At 36.9% G+C, this 13,203-nt stretch overlaps 1 protein-coding gene across 1 annotated transcript in view; it reads left to right on the forward strand.

The window, feature by feature from the left end:
• The window catches only part of ccdc13 (coiled-coil domain containing 13), a gene marked incomplete at its 3' end in the record, with an annotated part of 264,989 nt that overhangs the window by 234,237 nt on the left and 17,549 nt on the right, over positions 1-13,203 (forward strand). Inside the window, 1 exon segment of the mRNA XM_084120875.1 lies at positions 9,770-9,929. Within this exon segment, the coding sequence (XP_083977001.1) occupies positions 9,770-9,929 (160 nt within the window).

The raw sequence follows: 13,203 nt of genomic DNA on the forward strand, positions 1-13,203 counted from the left end.
AGGACATGATACTACTGTACTATTACATCCCAAAATGCAATTAATCCTTGACTTGACCCTCTGTTTCCAGTGTTATAGTAAAGTCACCTTCATTGATACAGCACTCCCATTATCTGTCTGATACTCTACTCTGATTGGCTGGAGGGTGTGCTGTAAAACAATGTAATAAAGTAGTTCCAGTCGGTTTAATCACCGCTCTGTATTAAAGTGCTGCTTTAATTGAAGCACACAGTGTTCTCACAGATATTGCCTAACTGTATTATTTGGCACTCATCATGGTTTATGAACTCCTGAAACAGCCGGTCACACCCAGCAACGGCAAGGTAATGTCCAATCATTCTCTGCCGTCTGTATTTATGACATTTAATCAGATTCACGTCACAAGACAAGTGACTGGGGCAGAAGCGTCCCCTTGGGGTTAGTAATGACCTCAGAGGCTCGGGTCAGTTCAGCATCTCTTCTGAAGGACCGTGTCTCAACAAACATGCTCATGTCCAGTGTAATCACAGGCCGACTCTCAGGCCTTCAGCGTGAGACTCTTCACACACTCTCACGCCGCACATCAGGTTCTCACGCAGAGAAAAGTCTTGCTTGGATGTGGGGTCAGTCACATCTCTACTGTATAACTCATTATCGAAGAATTTAATTTATACAGATAATTTATATAAAATTACTAATTCATACATAGTAATAGTTCATAAATATTCTGTTAATGTAAGATTTATTTGTCCTCACTACAGTAAAACAATAGCTACACAGTATTTCTGTCAGATTGATGAGGCCGCTCTGTTGCACAATTATTATCTCTGTTCTCAGCTCTAATTTCATTCTGGACTGATAATATTTTACAGTGTATCGGAGCCTGATCCATATCTGATGATATTATTGGCAATCTCGGATAAACTCATTTCACTTTAAACATGCCAACAACAGTCGCTGTCCTGTGGACTTGCTGCTGCAAAGAAACTTATTCTAACGTTCTGGATAAAGACAGAAATCTCAGCTGTTAAACTTGGGTTGGAAGAAATGGTTAAGATGCAGATTGTATAGTTTCGATTAGATCTGGTTTCCCCTCCTCTGTTATCTTGATAGCAAGAATAGCACAGTTTGAGCATCGGCCGGCTCATTAGTGTGGCAGGACTTCATCTCGAGGGAGGGATTATCTGTGCAGTTTAGATGGCTGATTTGTTTGTCTGGTTCTGTGTATGTGCTGTTTCCATTTAGCTTTCCCTCATTCTTATTTTTGTTTTATATATATATACATATATATTGGAATCATGAGAGTTAAGCAACAATAACTGTTGGATTGTTGGATTCCTCAATAAAAAAAGATGAACAAATCTTTATTTTTAGAAATCGGGAAGCTATTGGTATTGTACTAGAAAGACAGTTATTTAAGAGTAATGAGCAACTCTGAAAGTATTTTCTTCACACTTAATACTCAAAAACAAGAATGTTATTGAGTAATTTTAATTTTAATAATTGAGATTCTAAAAGAAGAAATAAAGAAATAAAAGTATAGAATACTTGAAACCTTGTTCATTTGTTTTATGTTATTCCCTGAATAATATATTTTTTCCCCTGATGGATGTTATATGACTGTAACAGTAACTGTTATATATATATATATATATATATATATATATATATATATATATATATATATATATATATATATATATATAAACACTCAGTTCTGCTCTAGTGTTAATATTAATAAGGATGGTGTCAATTTCAAACCATCTCGAGCCTGATTCAGACCCTGACAATGTTAACGAACAAGAGGATCGTGCAGAACGGATTTCACAGGACGTTTCACATTGGTGTTTTTTGTAATTTTATTATAGATACGATGTTATCCACCATTTATTCGTGATAGTAGTCGGAAAACTATGGCAATACTAACAGTAATCGATTACAAAACCATGGTTCATTTTCCTAAGGAGCGGTGAACAGTCTTACAAAAGCGAGAGCTTACAGTAAACAAGCTGTTCTCCATAAAATGTGCTGATAAACGTTGGTGTTATAATGTTCAGGAACAGTTTAAAATAAATGTTAACCTCTCTAAGTTCGTCAGCCTGTCACACCTCGGTCTGAGGGAAACATGAGCACGAGACCTTGCACAACTTCCTCCTGATTTCTGTTCCTCCTGTTCATTCACGCACTCCTTTGCCCATATAATCTTTAAGCTAATAAGGTTAGGCGTATTCGGCTTGCTGTCCCAGTGGAGGGGCTCGAGGAAGCAGCTTCAACTCAAGCTGAGATAAACCCGCCGGTAGGACTACTAATGCTTAGATTATGAGTATGGTGGCAAGATGCCTAAATTATGCAGGTGGAGCAGGGGAGGTGGAGGGACGCCAGAACAGCGGGTGCCAGAGCAAGGTGAGGCCAGAGCAAGGTGAGGCCAGAGCAAGATGAGGCCAGAGCAAGGTGAGGCCAGAGCAAGGTGAGCGGCTGCTTATATGCTCCGGCAGTTACTTGAAAGATTAGATGGGTTCACTCCTCCAGAAATTACGTTGTGAACTTCACTCATTAGTTCGATGATATATCACCTGTGCCTGGCTTGTAAGAGTGGGTGTGGTTGTAACTTGTATACATATAAGACCAGCATTTGTTTTTATCTTTGCTCAGTCTTGAAGTTCTTAGGCAGATCGATTGTGTAATGTCTGTTCGGCTGATCTTGAGATGCTTTTTACCCAGATCCTTTGAGTTTTGACCTGCTTGACCTCGAAAAAAAATTAAGGTTTTTGAGGAAAACATTCCAGGATTTTTCTACACAGAATGGACTTCAATGGCAACCAATGATTCCAATGTTCAAAGAAGGTTCAAATGTCCGTCTCAATGCAGCTTCAAAGTCTTATCCAGCGAAACGATTGGTCATTTTCCAAAAAATAAATTATATATATATATATATATATATATATATATATATATATATATATATATATACTTTTTAATCACAAATGCCCGTCTTGTACCATCTCTGAGATGCGCTACGTATTGCGTCATCACGTTGGAAAGGTCACGAAAAAAAATTAAATAATAATAATAATAAATTAAAACAAAGATGTCGGACGATTTTGAAGTTGGAGGAAATTTTTTGAAAGTGAACTAATCCTTTAAGTCATTGTGGATCTGCACCTTCTTCAGTGGAGAACTGAGTGACTGAGTCTGGTTTCTCCCAAGGCTTTTTTTTCTCCATTCTGTCACTGAAGGAGTTTTGCCCCTTTGGCTTTCTTAGTTGGGGACATTTAATATTCAACAATATTATTGATCTGTCTGCATTGACACCATTAGATGAGAACTGAACTGAGCTGGACGATGACATCACTGTTTTATATGTAAGCAATAAGGTACTCGAGGCAAGTGCTGTATCGTGAATAAGTAACGGCTGAAGGGCGTTGTTAGGAGTGCCTGCAACCCATTCAGCCGTTACTTATTCACGATACAGCACTTGCCTCGAGTACCTTATTGCTTACATATAAAACGGTTGCCACACAATACAAATATTAAAGCCGAAAAATATTTATCTATGCAACTTTCATGAAGTAAAATCACTAAAAGATTCCTTCCGCTGGAAAAAATAGTCCCTGACCGTAAACAGTAACAGAAGTTACATACATTATTTCGCCAATAGATGGCGGCAAACACTGTCTTATGAATGAGTCAGTCGGTAGAGAAGACTTTTATATTGAAAAGACTCAAACTTGTTTTCACGGAGAAGGAAGACGCAACTGACAGATGACACGGGAAAACTCCTTAACGGTTAACTGTTAAAAGGACAAGATATCGCAGCGGACATTCAAACGGAATATTTTATTATGAATATAGGACTGACCTGAAGGAAAATGCAATGTCTACTGTGAATGCAGGTAACTTTACACTCGCTTTCTCACAATACTCCACTATAGCTTCAATGGACAATATCAATGAGATCGCACATGTGTTTAAGTTGCTAAGAGTGGTTGCTAGGGGTGTTGTAGTGATACATAGAACCATTGGGTGAAGCGGTCATAGCCGTGTTTTATCCATAGGCTGTAAAAAATATCGGTGAAAATATCGGTTTTATACTGAATAAAGCACAGCTATTGACCAATCAGAATCAAGGATTGAAACTAACCGTTTTATAAATAAAATTAACTAAATTAATAACTTTTTTACGACAGATATGGGTAACACTTTAAAATACGGATCCTTCGTTAATGAATAACTACACAGGAACAAATGAGTAACACAATATTAACAATCTAGTAACTACAATTAACTAACAAGTAACTCTGATTAACGAATTAGTAAGTAATAGCACACAGATTTAAGTGGTAGTTCACTATTAACTAATCAATAACTACTATTTTTTAATACTTCACAGAGAACTAATGAATTTTTTTTACAGATTTAAGTGGTAGTTCACTAATAACTAATCAATAACTACTATTTTTCAATACTTCCCAGAGAAATAATGAAAAAAATTCACAATTCATGCAAAACTAATTAATAACTAACGAAGGACAAATTACTAGCACTAGATTAACATTACTGCTAGATACTGTACACTAATTATCAATATGTAGTAGCGTAGCAGACTTATGATTTGGGAAAGCTGTCAATAATTAGCCTATGCACTGCTGTCTTTTAGAGAACTATTCATAAACTAAATAATTTTTAAGAATGGTTTTTATAAATGCACTTGTCTGGAACACTTACCCTGTGGCCGATTTTCCGGCATTCCTCTGGACTGGCTTTGAATAACTAGACTCATCATGGTGAGTACTGGAACATACTGAGTCATCAGCCATCCAAATACCAGTTATTTTATTATTTAACCTACCTCTCAAAATTGTTTTTATGTTCATATGTATATATATATATATATATAAATATGTGTGTGTATATATATCCTGTGAATGATTAGATGATTCTACCCTTTCGGGTTGGCTCTTCATTAGTAACTACAGCATGGAATCATGATAACTAGTAATGACTCAAGTGTTAATGCATACTTTTATAGGACTTACAAATTATTTGGATCCGTATTCTAAAGTGAAGATCATGTTAACTAACTAGTAATGACTCAAGTGTTACTACATACCCCTATAGGAACTACTAATTATTTGGATCCGTATTCTAAAGTGAAGATCATGTTAACTAACTAGTAATGACTAAAGTGTTACTACATACTTCTATAGGAATTACTAATTACGTGTTGGACACACGCAACATATTGAAAGAGCTTGGTTAACCTACAAAAGCCAAATTTGGCGACTGAGGGGAAACAGGACAGAGCAGCTTCTAAAAGAACATCTGTCTTTTATTGAGTGGACTTACTGGCTGGGACACAAGCACAGATATGGTCCTCTAGGTCGTCTTCTGAAAGACATTAGAAGGCATTACAGCAATTAAATATTGTATGCTAGAAGACAATAAATAGTTTTTTCCAGTTCAGGCATCACATATGTGAAGTTGTTGCATTAAATGGAAATGGTACCAGACGCTTAATAAATAATTATAAAATATATGTTTATAAAAGCTACTTTTTTCATGCCTCATGTTTAAACAAATTTTTCTAGTCATGATTTGTGCAACCAAACACAAGTCATTTCAAGCGTATGAGATATTGTTTGTGAACTTTTAAATACTATACTTTTAGAAAATTTCTTTAGAAGTATGTAGTAACACTTGAGTCATTACTAGTTAGTTAACATGATCTTCACTTTAGAATACGGATCCAAATAATTAGTAATTCCTATAGAAGTATGTAGTAACACTTGAGTCATTACTAGTTAGTTAACATGATCTTCACTTTAGAATACGGATCCAAATAATTAGTAGTTCCTATAGAAGTATGTAGTAACACTTGAGTCATTACTATTTATCGTGATTCCATGCTGTAGTTACGGTAAGCCAACCCGAAAGGGTAGAATCATCTAATCATTCACAGGATATATATACACACACACACACACACACACACACATATATATATATATATATATATATATATATATATATATATATGTATACATACATACATACATATCTACATATGAGCAAAGAGACATACATAAAAACAATTTTGAGAGGTAGGTTAAATAATAAAATAACTGGTATTTGGATGGCTGATGACTCAGTATGTTCCAGTACTCACCATGATGAGTCTAGTTATTCAAAGCCAGTCCAGAGGAATGCCGGAAAATCGGCCACAGGGTAAGTGTTCCAGACAAGTGCATTTATAAAAACAATTCTTAAAAATTATTTAGTTTATGAATAGTTCTCTAAAAGACAGCAGTGCATAGGCTAATTATTGACAGCTTTCCCAAATCATAAGTCTGCTACGCTACTACATATTGATAATTAGTGTACAGTATCTAGCAGTAATGTTAATCTAGTGCTAGTAATTTTTCCTGCATTAGTTATTAAGTTTTGCATGAATTGTGAATTTTTTTCATTATTTCTCTGGGAAGTATTACATTTTTTTAGTTATTGATTAGTTATTAGTGAACTACCACTTAAATCTGTAAAAAATTCAGTAGTTCTCTGGGAAGTATTAAAAAAATAGTAGTTATTGATTAGTTAATAGTGAACTACCACTTAAATCTGTGTGCTATTACTGCGTGCGGGCGGCAGTGGTTCAGTGGTTCATGTAGATTGTCTACAAACCGGAAGGTTGGTGGTTCAATCCCCGGTTCCACCTGACCAAGTGTCGAGGTGTCCTTGAGCAAGACACCTAACCCCAGCTGCTCCCGACGAGCTGGATCGCCTTGCATGGCTGACACCGCCGTTGGTGTATGAATGAGTGAGTGAATGGGTGAATGTGAGGCAATGTTGTAAAGCGCTTTGGTGGCCATTGGGTCTGTGAAAGCGCTATATAAATGCAGTCCATTTACCATTTACCATTACTTACTAATTCGTTAATCAGAGTTACTTGTTAGTTAACTGTAGTTACTAGATTGTTAATATTGTGTTACTCATTTGTTCCTGTGTAGTTATTCATTAACGAAGGATCCGTATTTTAAAGTGTTACCCAGATATGTACCATCACTGAACTTAAGCTGGATATGACGCTATCATATCACTGTAAAGCTGCTTTGAAACAATCTGTATTGTAAAAAGCGCTATATAAATAAAGGTGACTTGACTTCAGCCCTACTTTTGAATTTGTGTGTGTGTGTTTATTCAAGAAGGACATTAAAGATGACTTGTTTTCCTCAAGTCCTGTGATTCTCTGTATTTTGGGCTCACACTGCTCCAGTAGTGGTTAGTGCTCTGGTTAGGACCAGTAACACACTCTGGGTTCGAGCGCCGGTCGTGAACCACCATTATGATGGACCAGCAGAGGCGGAGCAGACTCATGGAGCCTTTAGCAAACCACATGACAACGGTGGACTCAACTGTTTGGGATTTGGTAACATTACAGAATATATTTAAGGTTAACTTTAGAGAGATGCATGTTGCGTCTGGACCTTCATCCTCTCCCATACGTTCTCAAACTTTGATGGTGTTTTCTTAGTAGCAAGTTTAATATCACAGTCAGTGAAAACTATTTGAGTTTCATCACCATATTGGTTGATCAGTTATTTAAATGGCTTTCTTTTCACTTCTGGTTGGTTTTTGGCATATTACAATATCTTTACAACAGCAGGGAACTATGCAACATGTTGCAGTGCAATATCTCGTCAAATGTCTATGTTGTTTAGACACCAAACATTCAACAATGATCCCTTCATAATATGATAAGTTCTTACCTTTTCCCCTATAACCTTCAGAACAGATCCAGAGTGATAGAGAAAAAATGTTTGGCTTATAGTCTACTTTTTTATTGCCATTTTATACAGAATTTATTTTTATACATTTTTGGCGAGAGTTATCCTTTAAGAGAGTTGAAACACATCTTTTTTCTTTGATTTTCTCACAGTTTTAGACTAAAACGTGTTAAATATAAACCAAATATTTTTTATTATTATTATTTTTGTGCATTTTTCATAACAATTTACGTAAAATTTTACAATTTTTTTCAAGTTCACGTTTTTCACTTCAGCAATAATAATCTGCCATGTGTTGTCTTTATAAAGAGACCAAACTTCAGTATGTTGCTCCAAAACATGTTGCTAAAAAACATTTATGACAGTTTATGTTGAAAATTACATTTTCAGGTCTATTTAAAAAGTGAATAAATGGATTATAACTACTGCATAACTTACATATAATATAGTACCGTAAAATTCCCTAAAAATACAAAAATATTAAATAAAAACATTATCGAACTAAAATAATTTAATTGGAATTAAAAATAAAAATCGGTCATTTTTGACCGACACGTGAACAGTAACGTTAGGCTGCCAGAGGGTTAAATACATAAGTTACTCATTTACACAAATACAAGCGTCAAATATAAATTAATATAAGATAATGTTTTAATAGGTTACTTATGTCATCTGTGATGTTATTGCGTTAGTGTGCTGCTGTCCTGCTAAATTTAAAGGAGCTGAACGGACAGTTTCTAGCAGAGATTCACTTTATGTCCTCGTGTTCTTCCGAGCTCGTTCTTCCCCGTTAACAATTACATCCAACTTATCCTGGCGAAACCGGTCACGAGAACCATAGACATAATAAATTAAAATACCAATATTTATTATGTGTATCTGACGAGAACAGCCGCGGATGTCCAATGACTCTCCGCAGGATCTCAAACAAAACTCATCTCTGCGCGCGCGTCCTGGCGACGCGTTACCATGGAGACGGTCGCGTAAACAAACGGACGGGAAGCGCCTCGCGAATCCTTCAGTATCTCTGTTTACTCTGTTTTTATAAATTGACTTAAAAACCATATCAATTCCAAAGCCAAATCTTAACTAGGCTTACGGAAATCTTTCTAAATTCGTCCGGTAAGTCTTAAACTGACTGCGTGTTGAATCATCTCAGGACTGCAATTACTAGTTAAGAGTTTGTATGATAAAGATTAAACGTTAATTTGTCTCAAATAATCGATGATCTTGCTCTAATATTATACATATGCAAGGAAGCTGATGGTGGCATTAGTGATAAAAAATAAAATATTGTTTTATTTGCATTTTATTTGCAGTTAGCACAATACAGCTCACAGAAAACACAAAGTAAACATAATACTAAAAACGAAATAACACATCAATAAAAAAGGTAACACTTTACAACAAGGTTCATTAGTTAACATTAATTAATGTATTAACTAACATGAACTAACTATGAGCAATACATTTGTTACAGTATTTATTAATCTTTGTTAATGTTGGTTAATAAAATCCAGCTGTTCATTGTTTGTTCATGTTAGTTCACAGTGCATTAACTAATGCTAACAAATACAACCTTTGATTTTAATAATGTATTAATAAATGTTGCAATTAATATTAACTAGGATTAATTAATGCTGTGGAAGTATTGTTCATTATTAGTTCATAATGTTAACTAATGTTAACTAATGAACTCTATTGTAAAGTGTTACCAGAACATCTATAAACTAACGTTAGTTCAGAACGGCGCACAAGGCTTGCTGTGTGACCTGCGTATGTAAATAGGCACAAACAGAGTTATGTTAAACATAATATTAAAAAATAAATAATACATCAATAAAAAATATACAACTAACGGACATAGATGCGTAAGAGCCACAAAGTCACGTTGACAGACAGAAGTGAATCCCGCAGATGTGTGTCTGAAGCAGGTCTGTGTCATCTGTAACTGCATTAGTTCTCACACACACATGTGTGGTGTGTGTGTGTCTCTGATCTTCTCTCAGCGATGGACGGTGACGGTGAGGAGATAAAGCAGCAGCTCAGGCTTCAGTTTCAGGCTCTTCAGGAGCAGCAGGAGCACAGGAGACAGCAGATGAAGAAGAGCAGATCCAGGGCTCCTCCTCTTCCTCACAGCGGCCTGGACAACATGAACCTCACCACACAGCAGGAGGAGGAGGAGGAGGAGGAGGAGGAGGAGGAGGAGGAGGAGGAGGAGCGGTTCAAGGCCAGGTGACTGAAATACATCACAGTCCATCATGACAGAAATGAGACCTGATGTAATTATTCACTGGTAATTGAGCAGATGTGTTCAGCATTAGACGTACGGTAGGCTGACAGCTCGTTTAAGGATCATGAATCAGCCCTGCTCCGTCTGTTTGTTTTCATTACAGATCTTTTCAAAGCAAGATCTCACTTTAGTCAACATACTTTTTCAGATATTACCTTTTGGTAACACTTTAGTTTAGGGTCTAATTCCCACTATTAACTAGTTGCTCATTAGCATGCAGATTACTAGGATATTGGCTGTTTATTAGTACTTATAAAGCACATATTAATACCTTATTCTGCATGATCATATTCTACATCTCTTAATCACCCAATACCTAAACTACCTTACTAACTATTAATAAGCTGTAATTAGGTTGTAGTTAATACACTACCAGTCAAAAGTTTTGGATCGGTAAGATTTTTATGTTTTTTTTTTAAGTCTCTTCTGCTCACCAAGGCTGCATTTATTTCATATATATATATAAACAACTGTGATATTGTGAATATTATTCCAGTGTAAATCAGCTGTTTTCTATGTGAATATATAGTAAAGTGTAAATTATTCCTGTGATCAAAGCTGAATTTTCAGCATCATTACTCCAGTCTTCAGTGTCACATGATCCTTCAGAAATCACTCTAATATGATGATTTGATGATCAAGAAACATTTATGATTATTATCGATGTTGAAAACAGTTATTTACATTTTATTCCTGGATTCTTTGATGAATAGAAAGTTCAAAAGAACAGCATTTACAGTGAGGAAAATAAGTATTTGAACACTCTGCTATTTTGCAAGTTCTCCCACTTAGAAATCATGGAGGGGTCTGAAATTGTCATCGTAGGTGCATGTCCACTGTGAGAGACATAATCTAAAAAAAAAAAATCCAGAAATCACAATGTATGATTTTTTAACTATTTATTTGTATGATACAGCTGCAAATAAGTATTTGAACACCTGAGAAAATCAATGTTAATATTTGGTACAGTAGCCTTTGTTTGCAATTACAGAGGTCAAACGTTTCCTGTAGTTTTTCACCAGGTTTGCACACACTGCAGGAGGGATTTTGGCCCACTCCTCCACACAGATCTTCTCTAGATCAGTCAGGTTTCTGGGCTGTCGCTGAGAAACACGGAGTTTGAGCTCCCTCCAAAGATTCTCTATTGGGTTTAGGTCTGGAGACTGGCTAGGCCACGCCAGAACCTTGATATGCTTCTTACAGAGCCACTCCTTGGTTATCCTGGCTGTGTGCTTCGGGTCATTGTCATGTTGGAAGACCCAGCCTCGACCCATCTTCAATGCTCTAACTGAGGGAAGGAGGTTGTTCCCCAAAATCTCGCAATACATGGCCCCGGTCATCCTCTCCTTAATACAGTGCAGTCGCCCTGTCCCATGTGCAGAAAAACACCCCCAAAGCATGATGCTACCACCCCCATGCTTCACAGTAGGGATGGTGTTCTTGGGATGGTACTCATCATTCTTCTTCCTCCAAACACGTTTAGTGGAATTATGACCAAAAAGTTCTATTTTGGTCTCATCTGACCACATGACTTTCTCCCATGACTCCTCTGGATCATCCAAATGGTCATTGGCAAACTTAAGACGGGCCTTGGCATGTGCTGGTTTAAGCAGGGGAACCTTCCGTGCCATGCATGATTTCAAACCATGACGTCTTAGTGTATTACCAACAGTAACCTTGGAAACGGTGGTCCCAGCTCTTTTCAGGTCATTGACCAGCTCCTCCCGTGTAGTTCTGGGCTGATTTCTCACCTTTCTTAGGATCATTGAGACCCCACGAGGTGAGATCTTGCATGGAGCCCCAGTCCGAGGGAGATTGACAGTCATGTTTAGCTTCTTCCATTTTCTAATGATTGCTCCAACAGTGGACCTTTTTTCACCAAGCTGCTTGGCAATTTCCCCGTAGCCCTTTCCAGCCTTGTGGAGGTGTACAATTTTGTCTCTAGTGTCTTTGGACAGCTCTTTGGTCTTGGCCATGTTAGTAGTTGGATTCTTACTGATTGTATGGGGTGGACAGGTGTCTTTATGCAGCTAACGACCTCAAACAGGTGCATCTAATTTAGGATAATAAATGGAGTGGAGGTGGACATTTTAAAGGCAGACTAACAGGTCTTTGAGGGTCAGAATTCTAGCTGATAAACAGGTGTTCAAATACTTATTTGCAGCTGTATCATACAAATAAATAGTTAAACAATCATATATTGTGATTTCTGGGGTTTGGGTTTAGATTATGTCTCTCACAGTGGACATGCACCTACGATGACAATTTCAGACCCCTCCATGATTTCTAAGTGGGAGAACTTGCAAAATAGCAGGGTGTTCAAATACTTATTTTCCTCACTGTATCTGAAACAGAAGCTTTAAAACAATGTCAGAGTTGTTGTGTCAGCATTGAAACTACGCAGTTTCCTTAAAAAATAGAGCCGTTGCTGTGCTTTCGAGTATCTTGCTAGTGTGTTGGCAGACCAGGTAAGTTTGTGATCAATAATAGTGCCCAGATACTTATACTCCTCCACAGTCTCAATAACTGTCCCTTGAATAGTAACAGGTTGCAGTGGAGGGGGCCTTTTCCTAAAATCGATCACCATTTCTTGTTTTGTTTTTGAAATATTTAAAATTAATGAGTTTTGATTGCACCATTCATGGAAGTGGTCAACCTCAGTCCTGTAGTCCTTAAAAAGTCCTGAATCCACTTTACAAGACTCAGGTTTACACCCATGTTTGTCAGCTTCTCTATCAACATGTGTGACTGGACGGTATTGAAAGCTGAAGAGAAGTCTGCAAACAGAGGCAGGTGTTTCAAGGTGTTTGTACATTCCATTCAGAAGGGTTGTGACAGCATCTTCCACACCCCTTTTCTCTCTATAAGCAAACTGTAATGTGTCTATGTGAGCTTTGGTTTGTATTTTGAGATGAATTAAAATGATCCGCTCAAAGCACTTCAATGCAACAGAAGTGAGTGGTACTGGTCTAAAATCGTTCAGTCCAACTGGTTTGGGTTTCTTAGGAAGTGGTCAAATTTCCGCTGTTTTCCATATCTTGATGTGATTTTAGATTTTTCCCTTTTCAGTTTTTGTCAGTAAGAGGGCAATAAATAGACAGTGTTATGATCTGACCCGCCTATCGCTGGTTTGTTGACTGCTTTGTAAGC

Source organism: Abramis brama, assembly GCF_963993115.1.
Source record: "Abramis brama genome assembly, chromosome: 7".
Taxonomy (NCBI): Eukaryota; Metazoa; Chordata; class Actinopteri; order Cypriniformes; family Leuciscidae; genus Abramis; species Abramis brama.